This window comes from Ochotona curzoniae, unplaced genomic scaffold (assembly GCF_017591425.1).
Source record: "Ochotona curzoniae isolate NIBS_2020 unplaced genomic scaffold, NIBS_Ocur_1.0 contig_4501, whole genome shotgun sequence".
Lineage (NCBI taxonomy): Eukaryota > Metazoa > Chordata > Mammalia > Lagomorpha > Ochotonidae > Ochotona > Ochotona curzoniae.
Window position 1 is genome coordinate 561,819 of NW_024466307.1, and position 26,611 is coordinate 588,429.

Below are 26,611 nucleotides of genomic sequence, written 5' to 3' on the forward strand. Positions count from 1 at the left end.
GCTCCCACCATGTCCCAGCTTCCTGGGTGAGCCTGAAGCCACATTGTTGGCAACCAGTCACATGGGCCTTCAGCAGGGTATCAGGAGCCAGGTGGGGAGGACGGGTCACTCAAGGCCAAGTTTTGTGCTTGTGGAATCAGGACCAGGCATTGCAAAGCAGGCTAGAGACAGATGTAGCACCTCTGCCGTGTCCACAGGAGGGCCTCTGCCTGGTGCCATGGGATTTTACCTGAGGAAGATATCTCAGGCCAGGAAGGTGGCGGTTGGTGTGCCCATCACTGTGGACAGCGCCTGGACATGCTCCCAGGACCCTGACTTCTAGCTCCTTGCCATGCCAGGCACTGTGGGAACTCAAGTGTGTGGCATGTATTTTAGTAACCACCCAGCACAAGGGAATGGTGAGCCCGGAGAGGTGTGGTTGGGGTCCAGCGGGAGCTGGCACAAGTGCCATCTTCTGTACCCTGTCCCACGGTTGCTGCACCACTGTGAGCTTGTGGGTGCTGAGTGCACGGCAGCTGTGGCAGTACCAGCAGCAGCCACTACTCCTTGTGGGACACTGAGTGGAGCCGCTACTGCTGGCTAGGCTGAGTGCTGGGCACCCCCGCATGCCAGGAACCTTCAGGTGCTGGAGGGAAGGGGAGGTGAGGAGTTCTGTGTTCACAGTCAGGGCAGATGCAGGTTGGGCCCCAGGGACAGGGACTGGGAGTTGTGCTGCGAGTGGCACCACCCTGCCTCCCTGCGCCTTCCCAGCACCCGCTGGGATTCACTGACCTTCAGCCATAGTCCAGGATAATCCTGCTGGGGCTGTGTGTAATGGAAGCCTATACTCTGTTCTGACGGGGTCTGCCCAGAGCTTTACAGCCAAGGCCCAAGCTGGCTGCTGGCATCTGGACCGACCTCACACTCACAGAATCCAATGACAGGCTTTGGGGAGGAGGCTTCTGAAACACGCAGACAGGACAGAAGGCAGGGAGAGGTGCCCGGGGCTGTCAGAAAACCCCAACTCTGTCCTCTTCTGTTTTACAGTGGACATTAGCGGCTCCGGATCACGATTTGTGGTGGGCTCGCGGCGATGGGCTCTGGTTCGCAGGTGCGCTCCGCCCGGACCCCCCACCCCCCACCCCCAGCCCCACTTCCCGCAGCGTAGAGGCGAGCCCTGCGGGCCAGTGTCAGCCCCCACAGCGGGCCCGGAGAAAGTTGTGCCGCCAGCCCCGCACTGGGCTCCCGGCGTCCCGGCCGCGCTGCGCTGCGCCCCGCACACGGTAGGGGTCGCTGCCGCACTCCCGCCGCGCGGGATAACGGGGCGGGCGCGGAGAAAGGAAGCCCGCGGGCGGCGCAGGGCGCGGGGCGCGGGCGCGGGGCACTCGGGCTTGGGCCGGCAGCGCGCGCAGGACGCGGAGCCCGGGGCGCGCGGAGAGCGCGCAGGCGGCGGTCGGAGCGCGCACAGCCCGCGAGCTGGCGGCCGCAGGGGGCCGCGGGGGGCGCGCCCCGGGAGGGCCCCCGGAGGCGCGCAGGATGTCCCGCGAGGAGGGGCCGACGCTGCAGAGGCCCCGCTACGGCTGTAAGTACGGGACGCGGACTTCCGCCCCCTCCCCAAATTCCTGGTCGTCGCAGGCAGCCCGATTGCCCCCACTCCACACCATGGCGGCGGGGGGTGGGAAGGAACGGAGGGCGCGGGGTTGCGAGTGCGGCGGGGTGGGTGGGAGTCCCGGGCGGCTGCGGGATGGGGCCGGGGGCGGCGTGAGACCAGACGAGAGGAGCCCGGCGGGCGGCTACAGGTGGCCCTGGCGCACGGAGAGTTCGGTGGGGGGGACCCGGGGCGCTGCCTCCCCAGGCCCGAGCCGGCGGGGACCCAGGTGAGTCCTCTCCAGCCGAAGCTGGAAGGGACGGCCCCGGGTCGCCCCCAGCGCCCGAGGGAGGCCGGGCGGGTGGGGGGCGGGGGCCGGAGGGGCTGGGTCCCGCGTGACTTGGCGAGCCCACGGCGAGGGGCTGCTGCGGGAGGAGGTGGAGCGGGCCAATCACGAGCGGCCGCAGCCAGATTAGCGCCTACCACGTGGCCTCGTGCGCAGAGTTCAGAGTCCCAAACCTGGGCCAGGAAGCGTTTCCTTCAGCTCAAATCGTAGGGCGAACCCGGGGCCCAGGTCGGCTGGGGGGCGGGACGCGGGTTTTCCTGCTGGTGGCGCTGCCCCCGCCACGGGGCTACACAGGCTCCGGGCAGGGGGGGCCTGGCCCGTGTCCCCCAACCCCAATCTCTGTGGAGGGTCCCGTGTAGGTTTGCCCCCTTGGGTCTGCCCGGCTGGTTTCTGTGTCCCAGGCCCCAGCTGTTTACATCCCCTGAGTGGGTCTGGGCGCGTGGGAGCTCGCGAGGTGGCTTCCTGAGTACTGAGACGGCTGTAGTGGGGGCATCACGGGACTGCGTGGTCGTTGGTATCACACTGGTGGCCTGCTTGGGGTGGTGCCCAACAGCAAGTGGGCGGGGCTGGTTCTCCCTGCCAGGTCCGGTGGAGGAGGTGTGTTTGCTGGACAGACTGGCCGGTCCTGGGGAACCTACTGTGCGGAAACGGGCCCCGCCCCCACTGTAGTATGGCAGCGTCCTGAATGGTGCGTGTGCAGGCTGCTGCCCCCTGGTTACACCTGAGTGTGCGCAAGTTCCTCCTAACCCCGCCCCCCAGGGGTGAGGCCTTGGGGCCAGATCTCTGCTGATCCCAGGGCCTGGGAGGAGCTGGGGTTGTCTTGGGGGTGCAGGGTGGGGCCCAGCCCTCAGCTTGCCCCAGCCCTCAGCTTGCCCTGGCTGCTGATGCTGAAGTCAAGGGTGGCTGCCCGGAGGTGCGGGCCCCAGTAACTGTGTTCAGAGCCCTTAGGTGTCCAGGTTCTTGTGCTACGTGTGTTTAAGCATGGCCTGCAGTGACATGGGTGCACACCACACCCATTCTGCAGACACTGCCCTCCCTCTGGGGTCGGCTTGCCCCTGGCCTGTTGGCAGGGACAGCTGGAGCAGAGGCTGACTCCAGGACAGGTAACTCCTCGTCTGCTCTCCACCCTCCAGAGAGGTGAGGCAGGCAACACCTGTGCCTGGGTGCCAGCAGCTGCTCACCCCCAGGGAACGCCCTGGGCCACCAACGGCTGTGTGCGCAAATGGTCAGGGCTGTGGTTTCCTCCCGGCAGAGGGATCCTTCCCCTCACGAGATGGGACAGCTTGTGCAACCAGCACTGAGGCAGCAGCCTTTGCCTGCTGCTTCCTCTGGAAGCTGCACCCCCATTTGTGTGTATGTCCCAGGGGTGCAGGCTGAGGGCTGAACCCCCAGCCTGTGTGTGTGTTCCCAAGGGGTGCAGGCTGAGCCCCCAGCCTGTGTGTGTGTGTGTACCCAAGGGGTGCAGGCTGAACACCCAGTCCTCTGTGTGTGTGTGAGTGTCCTGGGGGTGCAGGCTGAACCCCCAGCTCGTGTGTGTGTGCATTTCAGGGGTGCAGGCTGAGCCCCCAGCTCCATGTGTGTGCCCTGGGTGTACAGGATGAACCCCCTGCCCTGTATGTGTGTGTCCTGAGTGTGCAGGCTGAACACCCAGTCCTGTGTGTGTGTGTGTGTGTGTGTGTGTGTGTGTGTGTGTGTGTGTGTGTGTGAGTCCTGGGGGTACAGGCTGAACCCCCAGCTCCTGTGCCCACCCATGAATCAAGCCCCAGAGTCCCCCATGATGAGTAGTGGGCTGTCGGGTTGGCCTGAGCTGGGCCCCTCCCCCATGCCGTGCTGCAGTCAAGTTTTGCCTGGGACCTGTGAGGTCAACAGGAACATGTTGTTTGAGCAGCTTTTAGCTCTAATTACATGCACTCTCAGCTGCGCCGGCTGGTTTGTGAGTCTGAGTTTGCAGGGGTGTCTGCTGATCCTGTCCCCTCTGGGCTGTCAGCACAGCTTGGGGTATGTGGGGGGTGCCAGCAGCCCTGGCCCTGATTGAGCTCGTGGTCACCCAAGGGGCTGTGTAGGGCTGAATGGTGTTGAGTGAACACTGACAGGAAGTTTCTGCTTGTGACCTTGGCAGCTGGGCTTGTCCCTGGCTGTCACCTGCCTATTGTTCCTGGGAGCACCTGTGGTTTCCCTGTTTCACTTTCTCACTTTCCCACAGCTGGGGCTGGACAGCCAGAGAGCTGAAAGCGCTTCTCTGGGGCAGTAGCCAGCGGCCCCACTCTGTCCCTTTCAGATGACCGATGGTGCTCGCTGCGGAGATGGGAGGGCATTGCTGGGCTGCATTCCTCCCCAGGCACGGACCAGCTTTCTGAAAGTGTCTGGGTGTGGGTTGCGGACACCCTGTTGGCCGGTCCCTCTGCCCACCCAGGAACAGCCCTGAGTCATTCCATTCCTAGCAGGGCAGCTAGTGGTGTATATGTCGCATACACCTTATGGCCAGGAGGGTACAGCATAAACGTGACACACAGGTGACATGTTGCACATGTTACAGCGGCTGTGCCTCACAGCCAGGAGTGTCAGACACCTGCATGTTGTTCTGTGTGAGACACAGCTGGGAGTGCCAGTACATGTGTGCTCTACATGATGGGCACACCTCACAGCCAGGAATGTCAGACACCTGCATGTCATGTAATAAGTGAGAGTTATACATGCTGACAATGTTTCAAGGCCATGTGGATGACCACTGCGCCCTCCCTGCCCCACCCCCTATGTTACTCTTCCTGTCTGGGAGGCAGCTTGGTGATGCAGCAACTGCCTCTCTGAAGATGTGTTATCTCTGCATTCATTCCCAGCAACCTCAGGGGTCACTGGGTCCCCCGAGTGTGAGAGAACTGGCTATGTCCCAGAGGTGGTGGTGGGGGGAGTGGGAGCTCTCTCAGCAGTCTGCAATTGTTGCCTCACTCAAGTGCCTCGAGTGTCCCACAAGTGGTCAACGGACATGTGGCTGACCCAGTCACAGCTTGGAAGAACATGTGGAAAGGGAGAGGGCTCAGGTGTCACGGGGAGGGGCCAGCGGCCTCTAAGGACCCTGGAATTTGAACCTAACCTTGACCTTGGAGAGCATGTGCTTGTTGCCTGGGCTGGGTATGACTGAATGGCAAGGGAAGGGGGGAGCTGGAGGGGACATGCCTGCCCTCCCAACCTTCCTGTGGTTTGGGCTGTTCTTAGACCTTCTGTCTTCTGTTTCCTTTGACTTGAGGGCTGGAGACAAGTGGATGGAGAGGCCTTCCACCTCCTGGTTCCTCCCCTGTGCCCCTGTCAGGGCTGGGTGGAGCCCCAGCTGAGAGCCTGACTTTCCATCCAGAGGTGCCCCCGGGTGTGTACAGCCCGGAGCTGGGGTCAGGGTGGTGCTGGGCCCAAGGGCTCCTTGCAGGTGGCTATAGATGCCTGGCCCCAGAGTTCTTGGTTGAGTGGCTGATGAAGAGGACATGGAGGGGAGGCTGGGTGTGGGGTGTCTGGGATGGGCATGGTTGGCATCCCTCCAAGTGACCAGAGACTGCTGTGGTCAGGGGAGCTGGGAGTGCACCTGGCTCCCCATAGAGGAGAGCCGGGATTCTAGGGGTTTCTATAAAGTTAGGTTCAGGGTCCCGCCCAGGGCCTGGCACCAGCTCCTCCAGCGTTTGGGTATTTGATGCTGTATCAGGTTCTGCTCAATGTGTGTACCACACTGTGTGTCAAAATGAAAACACATGTCTGCCAAGAAAACCTTGATTTTAAATTTTATTTACTGGGAGAGAGAAATATCTATCTTGCATCATTCCACAGCCACCAGGCTAGGCTGAAGCCTGGAGCCTGGAGCCCCGTCCAGGTCTCCTGTGTGAGTGGTGGTGGCCCTCCTCCCTGACCTTCCTGGGTTGGAAATGGAGCATCTAGAACTCTGTGGGGCACTGGCATCACAGGTGGCTCCTTAACTCGCTGTGCCACCGTGCCAGCTCTGGCTTCGGCTTCCCTCCCAGCTGTTGGCGTCTCCTTCCCTTAGCTTCCTTGCTCATAAGGGTGGGTGGGGACAGGCAGGGTCAGAGGTCACCAGGGTGTGCCTCTGGGAATCTGCCCAAGTCTGCCCCACTCCTACCCCCACTCTTTTGTCCTCCCTTTCTGCATGGAGAAAGGGATAATACTTGGTCTAGGTGGGTTTCAATTTGGCCTCATTTGCTTCTTGGAGCCCCTGTCTGTTCACAGGTAGAGGTGGGGAGATAGGGCCCAGGGCTAACAGTGAAGCGGCTGCTGACACACCCACTAGGTGAGGCCAGTAGTACCTGGGGCCACCTAGGCTGCAGGTGAACCAACCCTGCAGGGTTAGGGGGAGGAGGAGGAGGTGCCTTTCTCTGGTCCACCACGGCCTCAGGAAGCTGCAGAGCTTTGGGTCAAGGTGGTGACCCTCAGCTGAGAGGCACCTGGAGTCTGGGAGCCTTAGAGCCGCCTTGCACCCAGGAGCCTCTGTGACCCCTGAGGCTCTCAAGTCCCACTTGGAGTCCCAAGCCACCCAGGTGTGAGCCAGCGTCCTGGCAGGATGCAGTCACCCAGCCGACCTTCAGGTGAGTGCGCCTTCCCCACCTAGGCACCCTGCCTGGGTGGGGAGAGCCTGGGCTTACTGCTGCCACCCCAGTGTTGGGGCTCCCCTCTCTATCACTTCCCCAGGAGAGCCCTGGCCTACCCTGGCTTTGGTGAGGATTCCAGGATGGAGGGACTGGCAGCTTGGGGTTCCTTCCGGGGTGTGGGCTGTGACTGCATTGTCACGTGTGGCTCCAGAGACTCAGAAGTGAGGGCCTGGCTGGTGGTTGAGCAAGCTGAGCTGCTGCTTGGGTCCCTGGCACTCCACATCAGAGATCTATTTGTGACTTGCTCCCTGCTGTTGCTCCTGGGAAAGCAGTGGAGGATGACCCATGTGTGGGCCCCTGCACCCACGTGGGAGACCTGGATGGAGCTGCTGGCACCTGGCTTTGACCTGTTGTAGCTGTGGTTGTTGTGGTCACATAGAGAGTGAACCAATGAATGGAAGATTCTCTGCCTTTCAAAAAAGCAAACTGATTTATTGAAGGATAATTTTATAGAGAAAGTTATAAATAAAAAAAAAACACAGGAAATCAAAATAAATGAGGCTGAAAGACTCTTCACTGTGTTGAAGTTTTGTGGTCTGTGACCTGTTGCATGGAGAGGTGGCGTTCAGCACTCAAGGTGGTAGTGCTGGCTGTGGCACTGGGCTGCCTTCAGGAGGAGGTGGGGGTGCTGTTTGAAGCCGTTGTGTTCTCTGTTTTGAGTCATCAAAGTAGGGTGTGGCTTTACAACACACCAACCGCTGGCTCTGAGCAAAGCAGGTGTGTGATATGGGGCAGCTCAGGCCTGTGGGTGGGACGTGGGTGAGGGTTGCACCCCCCCCATGTCGGGGCACTCTATAGCCGCCATGGAGATATCTCCCTGGGCCCCCTCCCAGAGCTGCCAGTACATCGTGTCCCCCTTAGCCTCATTAGCTCAGTACTTGGGGCTTGAATCCCCCAGAAATCCAGTGGCGATGACCCAGGCTGGATCCAGCAAAAGTCAGCAGAGTGGGACTGGAGGTAGAAACAAGGAACCTAGAGGTTTGGAAGCTGATCAATGGATGACCATGGGCCAGTGGCCGGGCTTCAGCGACAGCCAGGTCGCCATAACTTCAATAGTGTCCTCAGGGCTGGGGTGTTGTCAGGGTGTCCCTCGGGTCTCACTCTGTTGGTGTACCTGCATGTGGGCTGATAACACTTTGAGGTGGAGAGGGCCTCTGTGGAGGTGACCTCTGACCCTGCTGATACTGTGTGAGGTGGAGAGGGCCACTGTGGAGGTGACCTCTGACCTGACCTGCTGACTGAGGTGGAAAGGGCTGCTGTGGAGGTGACCTCTGACCTGACCTGCTGACTGAGGTGGAGAGGGCCTCTGTGGAGGTGACCTCTGACCCTGCTGACGCTGTGTGAGGTAGAGGGCTGCTGAGGAGGTGACCTCTGACCTGACCTGCTGACTGAGGTGGAGAGGGCTGCTGTGGAGGTGACCTCTGACCTGACCTGCTGACTGAGGTGGAGAGGGCTGCTGTGGAAGTGACCTGTGACCCTGCTGATGCTGTGTGAGGTGGAGAGGGCTGCTGTGGAGGTGACCTCTGACCTGACCTGCTGACTGAGGTGGAGAGGGCCTCTGTGGAGGTGACCTGTGACCCTGCTGACTGAGGTGGAGAGGGCTGCTGTGGAGGTGACCTCTGACCTGACCTGCTGACTGAGGTGGAGAGGGCTGCTATGAAGGTAACTTCTGACCTCTGCTGTGGCCTGTGATCTCGTTCTCTATTGTGCTGTGCTGGTGGGCTGTGTGACATTTGTGTTTGAGGTGCAGCATGTGTGGTACACGAATTGTGCATGTTGGCGCCGGTGGTTGGAGGGTGGACAGAGGTGGAGTTGGAACAGGCTGGGTTCCTCCCTGAGCACAGCGGGCAGCTGATTTTCCCAGTACCTGTGCCAGTCTGCTCGATGATGGCCTCGAGTCACAAGACTGGAGATGCTTGCTCTGCCCCAGGCTCCCGTCTGGGCGCTGCATCATGTGCAGTGAGCAAAATCTCATTGACTGGCTCCTCACCAGCAAGGGCCCAGTCAGACCACATTGCACACAGCACACACTCAGGGCTCAGTGCTCCAGCCAGACCCACAGCTTACCCTCCCTGAGAACAGACTGCCCAAACATAGAGCCAAGCTCTTGCCTCAAAGGCACTGGCACTGGTGGAGTCTCTAGGCATGGGGGGCGGGCAATTCTTCTCTGGATAGTCACCTGTGGGATGTGCCCTGTGCCCCTACTGCGTGAGCTGCTGGTGTGGAGAGCTGGCTTTTGTGCCAATGTGACATGGGCGTGATGCAGTGTGATCAACAAGGAGATGCCCACCCTCCCTGGCTGGGATTTCATTTTGTGAGGAGGGTGGGGGTGGGGGGTGTGCGGCCTCACCCCAGAGCTTGAGAATAATGAGCCTTTTTTTGCGCGGCCGGGAGCGGGCTTACACTGCCTCCCATGGCTGCACAGAACCGGGTTTGCAGGGGGTGTCCATCCGCCTTGTTTCAAGGGCACTGGGTTTACTTGCGGGCTCTCAGGAGAGTCTGCCTGTGCTGGGCCATGGGGGTGGTGGGCTCGACTGTGCTGCAGCTGGCCTAGCTCCCAAGCCCCCAGTGACGGGGACACTTGGAATAGTGGGCGGTCATTAGGAGTATGACACTGTGTGTAAAGGAAGTGCTCTTCTGTGTGTGGGGTTGGGGGGTGCCGAGCAGGTGAGAAACAAACTCCAGGCTCTGGACTGCTCCTGCACTGTGCTGGGCAATGGCTTTGGAGGAGAGTCGAAGTCATTCAGTCAGCTTACAAAAAGAGATTCTAGAAGTGGTAAGTTGTCTCCTAGGAAACACCTTAAATGAGGAATTGGCTCCTCAAGCATCATTATCGTGAGTTTAGCTGAACTTTTCTGTGGATTTGCTCCTGGCATCATTAGAATTAGAGAGAAAGAAGAAGACTCCTGCATCTGCTGGTTTACTCGCAAAACGACTGCAATGACCAGAGCTGAGCCAATCTGAAGCTTCTTCCTAGTCTCCCATGTGGTAGGGACCGCAGCACTTGGACTGTTTTAAGCAGTCTTGCTTTTATCATTGGGTCTCACCAAGTGGCAAGAGGAGATCTCTCTAGTTTGTGGGTGAAGAAAGGGAGTTACAGAGGCGTAAGCCAACGGAGGTCCTGGTGTAGCCCCCAGAGGTGGGAATCCACAGCAGGAGGCACAGGATGTGGGTGAGCGATGGCTGCTCAGTCAGGTGAGGCACGCCTGCATGCCTTGATTCAGTGGACACCCGGCCTAGTCTGGTGGGTGAGCCACCCTGCCATGCCCATATCCAGTGGGTCAGGAGCCCAGGTGGACATGGGAGCAGCTGGGTCCCTGCTACACATCCCAGGCTGATGAATGCGTCCACCTAGCTGGGGCTGGAACGGTCTGGAAACCTCTTTACTTGGATGCTGTGTCCCTAACCAGGATGACTCCAAGGATGGACTGGTCAGACCGGGCTCCCTGTGTGGCACAGGCCCTTCCAGTGCAAATGCTGCTTCCAAAGACAGTGACGGTGGGGCAGCATGTGTGTTCCCTCTGGGAGACCAGGCACCCTGGAGATGGCAGGAGCCCCTCAGTCACAGTTCTGGAAGCCCCGTGTGCCACCTTGCTGGTTGGAGCCGCTGTGTGGCTGGCAATCGAGGAGGGGGCACTGGGCCCCAGGGGATGGAGTCATGGACTTTGGGCACCCCTCAGCAGGCTCCAAAGCTACCCCACCCACTGTTCACGGCAACTCTGACTGGGTCGATACCAATCTAGGACACATCAGCAGAACTGCCAAGAGGGAATTCAGGCCCCCGACGAGCTGAGCATCCTGGAGATAGAGCTGAGCTGCGGAGAAGTTTAAACACATTGTGGAGTAGTTGTGTTAACCCACACACAGCCTTGAAGAAGCTGGTTCTGAAGGGTTTGTGAAGAAATGGGAGCTGGGAAGAATGCCAGGCCTGCGGGTGGGCCACCGTGTCCCTGTGGGAGTTCATCCGTGCTGTGCTTGGAGCACATTGAGTGCCGTTGGCCTGTGTTGGGAGCCCAAGGCCCTGGCTGCTGTCAGGGTGTCAGCAGCTGGGGGAGGCTGGCTCCTTGGGGCTATGAGGGGGCCTGGGCTGGGTGCTTTGTCTGCAGCCCTAGGTCATTTCCTGTGTGCCAGCATGTCCGCTGTTCTCTGCCCTGGCCCTCCCCTCCACTGTGTGCCAGCCACCTCTACCTGTGTCTGTCTTCCATGGCTGCTTCCTGACCGGCCCTCCCGAGTGCTGTGGTCTTCTTCGCTTGCATCCATATTTATCAGCTGTTCTCTGACTCACCTTTTCATGGTAGCTGGGAGCACCCCTTCTGTGATGTCATGAGGGTGAGGTCAGCCCAGCCTGGGTCAGCTCCCACAGTTTAGTGTTTGAGGGAGCTGCCAGTCTGTCTCACTGTGTCTGGGGACCCCAGCAGCAGCCCCCAGGCCTTCTGTCCATGTCTTTCCCACTGGGCTGTGTCCCCCACTTGATCCCATGTCAAACCTGGGCTTTGGGCTTTGGGCCAAGAGCTGAGTCCTTGTGATGAGGTGCAGCAGGCACTGGACCTGCCTCTGGGCTGTGGCTGGGTGATGGCCACTGAGCCGGGAGGCATGTGGAGCCTCGAGGCTAGAATGTTTGCTTCTGGGGTGCCCTCTGACTCCCCACTCCTGACCTGAACCTCCAAGGCCCCCTGGTCCCCTGGACCCCCTGCCCCTGAGTGGTGGAGGAGCCTGACTTGAGGGCCCGTCACCATCATTGCCTGGGGGACCAGAGGCTGTGTGAGGCAGAGCTGGTCCCCATGCCCTCCCTAGGGCCTCTCCCTGGCTACCCAGAAATAAGGGATGTGGGAACTGAAAGCAGCTCAGGGGCAAGTGGCATCACAGGGTGGGTTTGGAACTAAGACCTTTACATCCATGTGCTGGATGTGCTGCATTTCCCGTGACCACTTTGAGGACCCCTGCAGAGTTATGGAAGGGCTTGGCCCAACAGACCAAGCATGTGCCCAGGCATGGTCAGCTCTGCTCTACACACTGCAGTGGTGCCTGCCTCCTGCCAGGCCTGCCACCTCCTCAACCATGTGTTCCTTTTGTCTTCACTGGAGAGGCCAAGGCCTGGCCGCGTACTGAAGCTGGAAGCTGGGAGCTCAGCTAAGGTCACCCAGGAGGGTGGCAATCGACCCGAGGCGTCGTCCCTGTCTCCCAGGGCCTGCACTGGCCAGAACCCAGAGTCAGGACAAGCGCCTGTGGGCGAGGAAGTGTTAGTGGTAGGCTCAATGCCTGCCTTGTCATCTGTGTTTTTAGTACAAATGCTTTTGGATGTGAAAACGAGGAATTTATCAAATGGCCTATAGTCTAGTATCTGGTATCTGGCATTTGTCTTGATGAGGGAAGGCAGGATGGGGGAGATGGTTGTACTGGAGGCTGGCTGGTTTGTGTTACCAGCACTAAATGCCAACTAGTTGGGGTTAGTTAAGCACTGGTTAACCAGCTGTACTGGGGCCCGCTCCCCGAGTAGACTCCCCTGCCTGCTGTGCTCTGCTTAATATTTTTCTTTCTTTTTAAGGTTTATATATGTAAAAGGCTGAGTTACAGAGAGAAAAGGAGGGAAGGAAAGAGAAAGATCTTTCATCTGCTGGTTCACTCCTCAGATGGCTGCAGTGCCTGCAGCTGAGCTGATCCAAAGCCGGGAGCCAGGAGCCTCTTCCAGGTCTCCCACGCAGGTGCAGGGTCCCAAGGCTTTGGGTTGTCCTCGACTGCTTTTCCAGGCCACAGCAGGGAGCTGGATGGGAAGTGGAGCTGCTGGGACTGAAACTTGCATCCACATGTGATACTGACATCTCAGGTGGAGGATTGGCATGCTGTAGCACGTCAGCCCTTCTGTTCTGCTTCTGGGAACATAAGGTTAGAAGGAGCAGATCGTGAAAGTTGCTCTAGAGAGGACCCCTCGGCAAGTGTAGGAGGATGGAAGAAGCGTGGGGTAGACCTGTCCAGCAAGGAGGTGGGGAGAGTCAGGCTGGACGAGCAAGTCCTGGCTGCTCCTCCCAACTCCTTCCCCAAGATGTGGCTCCTGTGGGCTCGGCGGCTTGCAGCAGCTGGTGCAGCGTGGGCCGAGCGCCTGGAATCCGATGTTTTCTGGGAGTGTGACCTCCCGGGCAGTTCTCTAAGCTGCCCGCACCTGCACAGCCACAGGAGCCAAGCTGGGGTCAGTGCCCCGGGTTGGGGTGTGTCTGGGGGGAGGAAGGCTGGCTGCTGGCCAAAGCTGAGCTTTGCCTCTATAGAACTGTGTTCCTTTGTGGCTGACACGTGGTTGGTCATTGGGAAGCTGGATGGTGGAGGACCCAATAGCCCAGTAAGGCTAGGCTACTTCCTGCCAGGCCATCATCAGCTGTGACCCTGGGCCCTAGTGGGCCAAGAGAGACTACGCCAGGGCCAAGAGAGACTACGCCAGGGTGCAGGTGGTGCCGGCCCCTACTGTCCCCAAGTGGGCTGCACTTCCCAGTCTCCCCCTTATGTCTCCAATGCCCATCTGATGCAGGGAGTCTTTGTGAGATGTGCGTCAAGCAGGAAGCCGGTGAGACACAGGAGCCATGGACATCGGCCCCCTCTTGCTCTCCTTGCTGGTTCCCAGCTCTGCCCTGGTTGTAGTGTCTTGGACTCAGTTGTCCTTCTGGGGCCTTCCATGGGGTGGTTTGTTCCAAGGATGGTGTCCCAGCCGTGTAGGATCCAACTTCCAGGGTGACTGGAGCATGACCAGGACAAGGGACAACACTGAATGTGTGGAGGAGCCGTGCATGGGGTGCTGAACGGGTGGGTGTACAGCTCTATGACTTGCTGTCCCTCACAACCAGCCCTCCCCGCATGTCCCCCCAATACCCTGTTCCCACAAACAGTCTGATGAGTCATACTTCTCACCCTTTGTCCTCAGCACAGGCTGGCACAAGGCAGCCACTCCAGTGTTTGCTGAACAAACCAATGAGTTGTGACTCCAAGGACATGGTGGCCTTGGTGGCTGGGCAGAGCACAGCAGTGGGTGGGGCAAGGTAGAGGTAGGCGTGGTGAGGGCGGGGCCACAGCTGTGAGCATGGTGAGATCGAGGGTATTGCTGCATTGGTGGGCATGGCTATAGCAATGGGTATGGTCTCAGTGGTGTGCAGGACCACAGTGGCTGTAGCAGTGGGCATGGCATGATGTGGCTGTATCAATGGACAGGGCCACAACAGTGAGTGTGACACTGAAACTGAAGTGAGAGATCTGATAGCAATGGGGTGTTGGGCTGGCAGCTACACCCACTGCTATTGCTTAGAGTGCAGGGGTAAGAAGGCAAAGGGAGGAGCAAACCCAGCTCCCAGGGCTGCGGCTCTGTTCTGTGGGTGGTGCAGAGCCAGCACCCCAAGAGATTTCTGCAGCAGTTGCACCTGCTGGAAGAGGAGCCTGGGCAGGCATTCACGCCCTCCTCCCCACTCCCCCCTGGAGCGCTAAGTGGAGCTGGTTGGGTTACAACTTAGAAAGGTGATCCTGAGAAGTACAGCTGGAGGCCGACCCTGCCGGTCTGTCTGTGTGTCTGGGGACGGGTCTGTCTGCCTGATCTGAAGCCCTGGGGGTTCAGTGTCAGGATCAGATCTTGAGCTGCAGATCATCATTCTGGCTCCATCCCAAGTTCCACATTCCTCCCTGCTTCTTCTGTCTGCCACGGGGAATTCACAGGGGTGTCCATCACGCCTTCTCTCTCCTGCATGTGTGGCCAACGGTCTGGATGTAAGAGAGCAGCACAGACATTCCTCCCTGCCTGCCTGTACACGTGGTCATTATGGGGTATTCGTGGTGCTGTGTGCATCTGTGCAGTACACATCCTGTACCTGGGTACACACATGGGGATGTATATGCAACATGTGACACACTGCACCATGTGTACATGCTTGCACATACAGGCACAGGTCTTCCTGATGCGTGAACTGACTAAGTAGACACCAGGTTGGCCAGGCAAGACTAAAGTGGGAACGTGATGAATAGATCAGTGGTTGGCAGCTGTGGCCCAGGGTTGGGATGCAGTGGGCACGGGTGCCATATTCTCTACCGACAGGAAAGCAGATGTGTTGGCACACTCCAGGTTGTGTGGGGAACCAACTAGCATGTTACCTGCTTTGTTCCTCATGGCCCTGCTGCCAGGAGGTTCTGTTGTCATGGCCAAGAGGCAGGAGGGGGAGCTGGGATCTGTCATGCTGCAGGACGGGACACTGTGATTCCTCCTGGATAAGGAGACACATGTGTCTGTGCAATCTCTCACAGATGGCCATGTGGGTGGGCACTACCTCCACGGGGAGCCTCGGGCGGCATCCTGGCAACAACTGCCATGGTGTGGTGGGGAGTCCTGGGGGTCTAGTCGCTCTGCTAGGACTGTTGCTACTGCCCACTCCCCAATCCCAACTGCACCTGGTGGGGGGCAGGGTGGTGCCTCTGGGCGTGTGCCATTTCAAGCCCCATACCCCAGCCTCTGGCAGAGTTCATGATGTCTGGGCAGTGACACCCTGTGTCCTGTCTCTGCAGCCATCGTGGATGATGAGCGACTGTCCGCAGAGGAGATGGATGAGAGACGGCGACAGAACATCGCCTACGAATACTTGTGCCACCTGGAGGAAGCCAAGAGGTAGGACTCAGCCCAGGGCACGGGCGAGGTGGCTGGGGGACTCTCTCTGTGCTTGGTGCTTTGGGCATTTGACCAGACTTGTGCCAGGAGGGCAGTGGCCAGGGTAACCTGCACACCTGGCTGCAGTGGCAAGAATCCTTCACTGGGCACACACTCATGACTGTACTTCCAGATGCTCCTTCCCTGTCTTGGTGGTCCCGACTGGTGGGAGGAGAACCTGACAGGCTCTGCCAGGCAGGACCTGGAGAGTGTGGCCGCCACGCCTCAACCAGTGCTGTGTCTGGACTGGACACCTCAGGCTCAGGGTCAGGCTCTCGTCTGGCTGTCTCCCCTACCGTGCGTGGTGCCCAGCTCCCAGTGCTCAGCAGAGCCACAGTGTAGGTACCAGAGCCTATGGGTGGTGAGCAGGAGGGCAGGCTCTAGACAGCAGTGTCCTTCTGTACCTGTGGGAGAGGCCGCTCTGGGCACCTGTCCTGTGGCTGACCTGGGATTCTCCAAAATCTCATCAGAAGGACTGAGGGGCCCTGTCCTTGTTGAGTGGAGCTGGGGCTGAGCCATGGCCTCGTGTCTGGGGGATATGGGGGCTGAGCCATGGCCTCGTACCTGGGGGACATGGGGGCTGAGCCATGGCCTCGTTCCTGGGGGATATGGGGGCTGAGCCAGGGCCTCGTGTCTAGGGGATATGGGGGCTGAGCCATGGCCTCGTACCTGGGGGATGTGGGGGCTGAGCCAGGGCCTTGCACCTGGAGGATGTGGGGGCTGAGTCAGGGCCTCGTTCCTGGGTGCAGGGGATGGGTGTTCCTAGGGCCAGCATCCACTGTGGCTGCTGGTGAGATGGAGCTGGGAGTTTGCAGACCAGCAGTCAGGGACACAGGCCCTAATTTGGTGTCAGCATTGTTCTGGGGTGAGGGTGGGGGTTGCCCCAAGCTGCTGGATGTTTGCGGTTTGGGTTTGCGGTTGTTTAATTTTCTTTAAGCTCTTGGATCAGGCCCGAGGGGTTGTAGCATGTCTGCGCTGCCCCTGCTGTGACTACAGGACCTAAACATGCCTCAAGCAACAACATTGCTGCTGAGGCTTGCTGAAGGAGGGGGTGAGGGCTGTAGGAGGGTGGAGGTGAGTGAAGTAAGGAGTTCCTCAGGTGCGCACAGGGAAGCTTCTGAGGTTGTCATGACTGTGGGGACATGATTCAGTGTGCTCATGAGGAGCCTGCGACGGGTGCCAGCCTCAAAGGGTCAGGCATTCCTGTCTGAAGCGTAGCTGCTAATCGCAAACTCATGATGTGAGCAGAGATGGCCTGTGCTGATGGCCCAGGGCTGCGTGAAGGAAGCAGCGCCCCTTGGTTTGCCTGGAGGTACCCCTGGTGTCTTCTTCAAGTAGTGATCTCTGAGCTACCATGAGATGGCAGGTTGATTAGACATTCAGGCCTTTTTAGATTCAAAAGAGCGTCAAGTGAGAAGGTGAGTGGCAGTTCTGGCAAAGGGCTGGCTTCGTGGTCTGACCTGGTTTGGAGCTCAACATGTGAGTAGGCAAATGGGTGGGCACATGGTGGGGAAGCCTGGCCTGGGACGCTCCATGGCACCAGCCGTCAGGGAAGTGCCAGTCAGCTGCAAGGACACTGCCCCTCCTCCTGTCTGCTGGTGGTGTAGGTGAGGTGGGCAGAGACATGGCACTGTGAGCATCTCCATGGCACAGGCTAGGCCTGACCCAGCCGGCCCTACCTGCAAACAGTCCCCCAGGACATGAGCACTGAGGTCAGTGTTGAGGGTGGAGCCAGGCCTGAGCTGCGAGGCTGGAGCAAGGACAGGACCTGAGGCCAGGGAGGAGCCCTGGCCTGGCACACTGAGGTTAGGCTGAGGGTACTCGGAGCCCTGAGCCACTGGCTGCCCTTCCGTCAGCCAAGGCTGGCCCAGGGACACGGCGCTGGGTAGATGAAGGCTTAAGTTTCACCCATGTGGGTTCCATCCTTGGAATCCTGTTGGGCCAGTGCTGGACCTGGCTCAATGAGTGTCCAAGCCAGCCTGGGCTATCTCCCTCAAGTGCATCCAAGAATTTGTGGAAAGTGGGGTGAGGTGGGTGGGCTTTTTTGCAATGTGTGTGAGACGTGCCCGACGAGATGATCAGAGTGGGTATCAATGTTTTTGGCACTGAAATGAACTCTCTTTGAAACCCATTGTCCTCTGGCACTGTGAAGCTGGCCTGCAAATGGTGCTTCCCCTGGGAGAAGAAGTTACCGCTCGGGGCTCAGGCAGGCACATGCTGGATGCCTAGGACATGCCCAGCCAAGGTCTGTCCTCTATGCTGTCCTGTGCTGCATCTCTCAGTTTTGGCTGCAGGGCTGGGAGGAAGGGAGAAGATGAACATTCCTCAAGGGAGTCAGGGACAGGCTGGGGTCAGGGCTCAGGGCTTGGCCATGGCTTCTCTGGTCTCCTGTAGAACCTTCCAGAATCAGGCACTGTGATTGTTTCCCCAAAGACTCTATGTGAAGGGAGAGTTGTGAGGGGAGAGTCTGCCTGGCCTGCGGTGTCATCAGCATCAGTTTTTTTCCTGTCACTGGCAGGACCAGCTGAGGGCGACTGGGTTCTTGGCAATGGCTTGGTTAAAGTGGCTTGCAGCTTGCACCTCACTGAGAGCTTAATCTAAGCTGAGACGGAAAGCAGGGAAGACAACATGGGCTGTGGAATGTCCCGGGGCTGCTTCACCAAGCTCTGCACCTGCACAGGTGGCAGGAAGGGCTACGCCAGGGCGGGGGAGCCTGGCGCCTCTGGCCAGTCCCGGGGAGTGAGGGTGGTGAGTGCCTGTCTCCTGCCTCCCAAACCCCTCCTCCTGCAAGGCTCTACCAGCCTCTTCCTCCATGAACTGCGGAAATGAAATAGCTCTGGTTTCACACCATGGCAGAGGAGGAAGCTGTGGTGACATGCCTGGGCCCTGGTGACCATCTCTCCCTGGAGTGCTTTGTGTTCTTGTGACTTGTGAACCTGTGCTGATACAGTGCACACACATGTATAACCACCAGCTCCCATGTATATGACACATTCACATTCATACTCACATGCTCATAGCCATGTGTGCTCTCATGCAGGCACACGTGTACTGCCCATGGACACACATGCAGGACACAGGGCACACTCCCTCACATGCTCACGTGTGCATGCGCATGGCACACGTGGACTTGCACACATGGTCACATTTCCTCACACGTGGACTTGCACACACAACACACTATTACACTTACACTGCACAACATATAATCATGTGCCCACATATCTGTATATGTACACTAGCGCGCATTTGAACACATGTACTCTTTCACACACAATGGACACACCACGTTGGCCCAAACTTGTGTTTCCTGCAGCAGTGGCTCTGGTTTCTACGCTGCTGAGAGAGGATTTGTTTTTCATTTAGTTTGAGTCTTAAACTCTTAGTTTATGGAACTGTCCCTCGTGCCAGGAGCTCCCAGCACCCCCTGAGTCCCTCATGTTTGGCCTGCATGCCAATAGCATCAGGCTTGGTTTCACTCCAGCCTGTCCAGCACCAGTGTGGGGCTTGGCTCAGTGTGTCCAGCTCTCCTCCACCTCTGCTCTCATCCTTGGGTAGGCATGGCCATTGACTGTGCTTCAGGTTTGCTGGGATGATGTGCCCTGTGTGGATGTGAACATGGCGGTATTCAGCCCACAGTACTCTGGCCCACAAGACTGCGATCTTGGCCAGGGTCACTCTGAGCAAGATCTTTGGCCAATTGTGTAGGCTTTGGAGCTTCTGCTGGTCTTGGCAGTGGTACAACTCCATGAGTTTAAACACCAGGTGTTCCTGTAAAGGACCAAACCTTGTCACGTCCTGGAAAGGAGCAATACTTCTTCAGGACATGGTGTTCGCCTATGGAGTGTCACAGACTAAAGGTCAGCTTCCTGTAAGGTGTGGCTGCCATCATGAACCTGGTAATAAGGGAATGTTCTTTCTGCTCAGTTGGTCTCTCCCCTGCGTTGGGCACCTCTCTCTCCTGCGTTGGGCACCTCTCTCCCCTGCATTGGGCACCTCTCTCCCCTGCACTGGGCACCTCTCTCCCCTGCACTGGGCACCTCTCTCCCCTGTGTTGGGCACCTCTCTCTCCTGTGTTGGGCACCTCTCTCCCCTGCGCTGGGCACCTCTCTCCCCTGTGTTGGGCACCTCTCTCTCCTGCGTTGGGCACCTCTCTCCCCTGCGTTGGGCACCTCTCTCCCCTGCACTGGGCACCTCTCTCCCCTGTGTTGGGCACCTCTCTCTCCTGCGTTGGGCACCTCTCTCCCCTGCGCTGGGCTCCTCTCCTCTGCACTGGGCACCTCTTTCCCCTGTGCTGGGCACCTCTCTCCCCTGTGCTGGGCACCTCTCTCTCCCCTGCGCTGTCTGCTCTCCCCTGCGCTGGGCTCCTCTCTCCCCTGTGCTAGGCTCTTGTGTAACATGGGAGGCTCAGGTCCAGGGGAAGTGCTGGGATATAAGGCACTTGGGTTCTTACTTGATCCCCAGGATTCCTTGTAACCAAGTGCTTAGCCACATGCCAAGTCTGTAGTACCTACTGCCGCTGTGGGTGCTAGGTGGTGGTTAGTGCAGCCAGCTGGAGTTGTGGGTGAGATCAGGGTCGCTTGGACACCCAGGGTCAGTCGTTTGTATCATGCTTGGTTAGTGGGTTTTGTCCGCAGCCTGGTGTGCAGAGGAGGCTGCAGAATGAAGCTCCCTTCCCACTCCCCTGCTGCCCACTGTGCCCATGGCGTCATCCTTCCATGGCACTGTCCCAGCCACCTCCAGCTCCTGTGTTCACCTGTAGCCTTAGGCTTGTGCTCACGGGCTGGGGGATCCCACCTGTGTGTGCCTGGCACCATCTTGGGCAGGCTGGGGTCCCCGAGCCCTGACTGTACAGACTCAGGCCAGAGACACCCCTCTACTCACTCTCACAGCTGACAGGGTGAAGGTGGATGTGAGCCTGGCTTCCTGTGGGGCTCAGTGTTCCCCCACTGAGAGAGTGCATGTAGGTGCCTGCCTGACCCCTGTGGACTCAGTGTCCCCCCGCTGCGTGACCAGGGGTGACTCTAGAGCCCAGAGCCTTGTGGTCCTCAGGGGGGAGCCCTGACTCCTGCCATGTGCACGGTGCAGTGGTGGGGCCGAAGTTTGCCAGTGCTGTGGCTTTCCTGGGCACTATCAGCCTCTTGTCCTGAACTACAGTGTAAGCATGGGTGGTCAGGGGTTGTGTGCCAAGTTGGGGTGTCCAGGGATGCCCTGCAGGTGCCAGTGACCAGGACGGGATTAGTGGGAAGTCTGAACCCAGACACCTGAGTCCTTGTCCACTTGCTGGCCACAGTGAGTCCTGAGTGCTGGGCTCAGGGGCCCTGGACAGAGGGACACACCTCCTGGGTGGTCCCTTTGAGCTTTGTGGTGAGGGCAGGTTCAGGGCTGTGGGTCTGGGGTGGGTGTGTCCAGCTCTGGGTCCGCCTGGTTGTGAGGGGCTCTGGTTTCTGTGGCACCTCCTGAGGAGTCCCCAGTGGCACTTTGGGCCATGACTGTGACCCCAAAGACAGACTTTAGGTTCTGACAGAGGTTCTGCAGTTTCATGTTCATTAGACTGCTTTGGACACTTGAAAAATACATCTTTATTTCTTTTTATTTGAAAGGCAGATTTACAGAGAGGAGAGACAGAGAGAAATCTTCTGTCCACTGGTTCATTCCTCAAATGGTTACAACAGCCAAAGCTGAGCCAATCCAAAACCAGGAGCCAGGAGCTTCTTTTGGATCTCCCATGTGGGTGCAGGGTCCTCAGGCTTTGGGCCGTCCTCCACTGCTTTTTCAGGCCACAAGCAGGGAGCTGGATCAGAAGTGGGGTAGTTAGGACTCAAAGTGATGCCCACGTGGGATGTCAGTGTCACAGGAGGAGACTTTGTGTGCAATGCCATGGCACCAGTCCCTTTAACACTTAAAATTAGGCGTCTGAGCATCAGCTACAAAGAAGGAGGCATGGATAGTTGTAACTCCGGGACTAGACATCATCCGAGTATGGAGAGCCTGGCGGCCCAGCAGGGAGGAGCCATGAGCACACCTGGTACCCACTCGCGGCATGGGCAACTGCCGCCCTTAGTGATTGGCAAAGGCTGGAGCGTGTGAGCAGGTGTGCTGGCTGTCCACACATGAGTGAACACCACAGAGGATCTTCTGGGAGGGCAGTTTGACAATAAATTACTATCTTTGGCGGCTCAGCAAATTCTTCCCCAAGAATGTTAATTGCCATGTTGTTTGCAGAGGTGGGAAGTGGGGAGCCACTTTCATGTCCTGCAGAGCTGACTGGTTAGTTAATTGATGTAAACAGGCAGGATGGATTTTCCATATCCCAGATTTAGTGTGTGAAGCCACCTGGTGTGGCATGCTGCTGTTTGTGTCACCTGACATTACTTTGTATCACAAAGAGGTGCACAAGCAGAAACAGTGTAGAAGGAATGAGGATTCTCCCTTCTGTGAACTGTGGCCAACAGTGCACTGCCCATGGCCGTGGGCTGCTGTACAGTATCCAAGGATGCTGGAAGCCGCCCTGGTGCCTCTTCCTGCCATGAGCAGTGATAACACTGCACTCCCCGTGGCTGTGGGCTGTTCTACAGTGTTCGAGGAGGCTGGGAGCCGTCCTGGTGGGCCTCATCCAGCGCACTGCCTGTAGCCATGGGCTGCTGTACAGCGTCCGAGGAGGCTGGGAGCCGCCTGAGGGCTGCCTTCTGCTCCTGCCACTCACCCATGTGTCTTCTACAGGTGAGCCCAGGAAGAAACACTAGGTACTCCTCACTCCACAATCCAGCAAACAGAGGAGAAACCCTCAGGGCCCCTCGTTTCCTGCCTGAGAACCAAACTTGAAACTGAAACCTCAGGAAGGGATGGCTCACTTCACGGGGGAGGATGCTCTGTGGGTGAGGCTTCTTGCCACCCAAACTGGTTCCCTAGAGGTCCCCCTGGGTGAGCAGCCTGGACGTGGCTGTGCTTCCGTCCCTGACACCACCCTTGGGTCTTGTTCCAGGGGCAGCATGGACAGGACTGGAGGACAGCAGGGGCCAGAGCTGTGGTGTAGTAAGTTGGTGCTGGCATCTCATGTGGGTGTCCCCTTTCTTCTGCTGTTGATGCGGTCTCCATGGCAAATTCTCATTTCTGCAAATATAAGTCACTTTGTTCCATTCCGATGCAATGCTCAGCGCTCAGCTTGCCTTTGTTTGAGGGGGCTCTTTGGGTGCTTGGAGCTTGTGTCCTGGAGGGCAAGTGGCACTCCATGTTCCCGACTGTGCCTGCCTTGGAGTCAGTGTCAGCCAGTTCCCTGGTGATACCCAGAGCTCTGTGGGCACTGCAGAGGCCACGGTGAGGCTGCTGGTAGTGAGGCAGGTGTGCAAATTAGGGTGTTTGTGTGAGCTGTGGCAGGCCAGCTGGCCACAGCCTGCAGCAGGGCCTGAGCGTGTCGGAGCTGGGTCTCTGCCATGCACAGGGGCTGCCTGCCATCAGCAGGGTTCTAGATGGAAGGTGAACATCCACTGTGTCCCCTCAGCTGTACCCCTTCTCCTCGCTTCCTATGGAACAGCCAGGGTACTGGCTGAGTGGCATGGTCTTCACCCTGGGAACTTAGTCACAGGGACCCCACAGATGGGGAGTGGATCCCTGGGCCTCTCAGTCCTGAGTCCTGGCAGCTGGACTCTGCCTCTGACCACTCTCCAGCTTTCTGTTGCTGACCTGTTAGAGATGACCTGGGCCCCGTAGTGTGGCACACCCAGACTGCACTGTAGCCGCCATGTGCCCAGGATGCTTCTGTGCCAGGTGTGGACATGTGGTCTGGGTCATCATGTCCGCAGGGGTCAGCATGCCCAGGACAACACAGGGCAGGAGCACCACTGGAGCCTTGGTCTGGGTGGCGCTGAGGAGGCGCAGTGGACAGCATCTTGCACATGTGTGGGCACCAGTGTATCTGAGCTGGTCAGAGTGCCTACACCTCCCTTCTAGGACACATGTCTCACTCGGAGCCTGGAGCTTTCTGTGTCTGCCGCTAACCACCCAGGTGTACTCAGGCCCCGTCAGAGCCAGGGCACAGGGCACGTGTAGGCCCAGGGATTGGGTTGGTCCTATCCCCTGATGGCCAGGAACGTAGCACTGGGCAGCTATGGGGAAGTTGACATTTTGAGTGTCTGCATGGGCGGATTTGTCTCTCGTGTGCTTTGAAATCTCACACACCAAGTGCATTTCACCAAATTGGATTCCACTCGGGGCTCAGCAGGGCTCCCAGTACCAGAGTAGGAGGAGTACGTAGGGACATCAGGGATTGCGTGGACACTGAGGGTCAAAGGTCAGGGTGGACGGCTGTGCTGTGTGGCTGAGAGCCCAGTGATGAAGGCCTGGCTTAGGTTTCTGACTAACCCTCTGGGCATTTGGGGAGTGAACGGCAGATGAGAGCTCCCTCCATGCCTTTCCCCTTGCCTCCAATGGATAGCTTAAAGGTTTGTTAATTTACGTTCCAAATGGCCACAATATGTATGTATTGTGTGAGCACCATGGCAGCACGTAGCTGTGTTAGCACAACAGCATTTACATATTTTGTATCCTGCAGTCACACGTGTGTATTATATAAGCACATTTGTGTATTGTGTGACTACCATGGAATGCATGTATCATGTAATCAGTGTAAGTGCAATATGTGATCACCAGTCTACGTGTGACTATGACATCACATCACAGCGTGTGTATATTTACATAATCACTACGTGTGACTCCTGTGCCTACAGCATGCATGTGTCCTAGAATCTCACATGTTGTTTGATCATCACAGTATACAGTGTACATATGACTGTGGTGGGACACAGAAGGACTGCCTGGTCCCCAGTGTCCTTGGCCACCTTTCTGCCCCTCCCCAAGCTCTGCTTCTGCAGGGTATCTTGAGGGTATCACCAAGTGTATGACCTGTAGGGCCTGGGAGTTGAAGGGGGATGCAGGGTGCCAAGACACTGGGAGTAAAGGGTGCATGGTACCAGCATGTGCCATCTGTTTTCTGGGGCTGGTAGAGCTTCGACAGCCATGAACCATGCTCTCCAGTTTACCTAGGGTGGGGTCCTGGTCACCTGGGAGATCGGTGATTTCCCTAGCATGGGGGACAGGATGTAGGGGAGGGGCATACTGTGCATGTGTGTCCGTGTATCAGTATTTCTGTGTCAGTGTTTGCTTGCATGTGTCCACGTGTGTCCACAATGCATGTAGGGCCATCTGTATGCAGGTGTGTCTGTGTAAGTGTATTCACATGTGGTGCCTGTTTGTTGGTATATATGTCAGTGTGTGTGCATGTGTACCTGCTGAGAGTACACATGTTGGAGCTCACACGTGGTCCATGTCTGTGCAAACTATGTATGTGTCTGTGTGCACATGTACCTGCTGTGTGCACATATGCCAGAGCTCACATGTGGTCCATGTCTGTGCACATCAGTGCTTGTGTATGTGTGTGCAGGTGTGTGTGTGTGTCTGTAGGGATCTAACAGTCCTTCTACCACACCTGGTGAAGCCTCAAACCTAGGCTGTGTCTCTCCTTGCTTTTCCTGAATCATTGTGGCTGTGTGAGCTCCTTCATCTTCCCATGTGAGGTTGCTGTCAACCAGGCTGTTCCTTGAAGACAGTTCTGCTAGATTTATGCAAAAGATTCTGGGACTGGACCTTGCTGCATCTCCGAGAGTCCTCTGGGCTCAATATGGTTGTGAGAATCCCACTGTCTGCAGAGTGTGGGTGTCCACTGATGGTGGTCCGTGGGTGGTCCTAGGTGGCCTGGGTCCCTGTTTTAAATCTGACGACAATGAAAGCACAGAGGGAGAATCCGGTTTTCATTTTTCACTACTGTGGGCGGCCAACCCTGTGTCTACCCGGCCTGGCAGTGGTAAGTCGTCCCCTGGACCCTGGGAGCAGGCAGGCCCCCACCATGGCTGTCGTCCTTTCTGTTTCCAGCTGCAGTTTTTGGCAAAAAGCGGGCGGAGACTGATTGGTAATGGATAGAATTAGCTCTGCACTCAAACAATAGAAAACTGAGTCATAAGTTCAGTCTTCATGAAATGCCTCCAAACTTTAGGAAAATGACTCATTTTTCGGCAGCATCCACTGCAAAAATTTGCCAGGAAGTGATCTAACTTGGATGAGCTGGGGAATCTCCGCAGGCTTCAGAGTCCCTGCAGAGAAGGCCCCAGGTGTGGAGCCCATGGCCTGGGGGTGCGGGGAACACCTGGTGCTGTCGCCAGGTTCCTCTTGGGCACTGGCTGGGTCAGGCAACAGACACAGGGCACAGGTGATCCTCAAAGTTCCTTCTTGACCTTGGGATGCAGCACTTCCGGCCCTGTTGGGCTCACAGCCACTCTGTGAAGTTCCTGGTGTCAATGGAGGCGCCTTCTAGAGAGCTGCTAGAGCCCAGCTCCTCTGTGGGCAGGGGCCACTGTCTGTCCCCCAGCATTTGGAACAGCCTGAGTCCTCAGAGGCCAGGAGCTCTTGGCAGGCAGCTCTTGGGAACCAGCTCGCAGGGAGCCCCGGGTCGCACTCACCGCAGCTGTGCCCGTGCGGCTGGGCCAGACGCCAGCCTGTGCACAGTGGGGGCCGAGGCGTCTCACTTGGCTGCTGACGTGAAACCACGAAGAATTTCTTTATTCAGAGTCAGAAAATCAGTGTTGAACAAGCCAGGGGACAAGATGATATCACGGCTGGACTGAATGGAGTGTGTGAAATCTGGGAGTCTGTTCTCATCTGTGTGTGTCCTGGCTGCAGCCGAGGGCAGGTACGCACAGTGGCTGGCCCTTGTTCAGTCATGTCCTGTTCCAGACGTGTGGTCTTGTGTGCTCTCCATCCTGGTCTGCTGTGTCAAGGATGCCCAAAGGCTCCACGCAGAGACCACTCCAGCCCGGCTTTCCTCTGTGGGCCTGGGCTAGGGGAGAGCAAAGTCAGTGATCTCAGGTGCAAGAAACATAAGGGGGACTTCACCAGGCAGGCAGAGGCCATCAGCGGCATCCACAGTCCCTCTGGCTGTGTGTCCTAATGTCTTGAGGCGCGGGGTTTTGTGTGTTTTGGCCTTTGCTGGTAATGAGTGTCTCCCATGGGCATCACTGTTGGGCAGTGTTGTGGTCTCTGACAATGGTGCTCTTGATGTCAGCGTAACAGGAAGCTGGCTGTGGGCCCCCAAGTTGGAACCTGCTTGAGGCCAGGACGCAGGGCGGGGGCTACCTTTGTGCTACGTCTCTAGTCACTTTTCAGAACTCTGGGAGGGGTCACGGAGCAAAAGAAGCAGGGCTGTAGGAAGCTTCTGTGCACACATGGGAGGGAGCCTCAGACAGTCGCGGGAAAAACCGTCAAAACGGTGTCTCGGCTGGCATCTGAGGTGCCCGCCTCCCACAGTGGAGCACGTGGGGTCCACTGGGCCCTGGCTCAGA

General features: G+C 57.9%; 1 protein-coding gene across 1 annotated transcript in view; it reads left to right on the forward strand.

Annotated features, from left to right (window-relative positions):
• The first annotated feature begins 1,494 nt into the window (after positions 1–1,494).
• The window catches only part of IQGAP2 (IQ motif containing GTPase activating protein 2), a 103,362-nt gene continuing 78,245 nt past the window's right edge, over positions 1,495–26,611 (forward strand). Inside the window, exons 1-2 of the mRNA XM_040985938.1 lie at positions 1,495–1,561; positions 15,083–15,182. Of these exons, the coding sequence (XP_040841872.1) occupies positions 1,516–1,561; positions 15,083–15,182 (146 nt within the window). The 5' untranslated portion in view covers positions 1,495–1,515. The remainder of the gene's footprint in view (positions 1,562–15,082; positions 15,183–26,611) is intronic.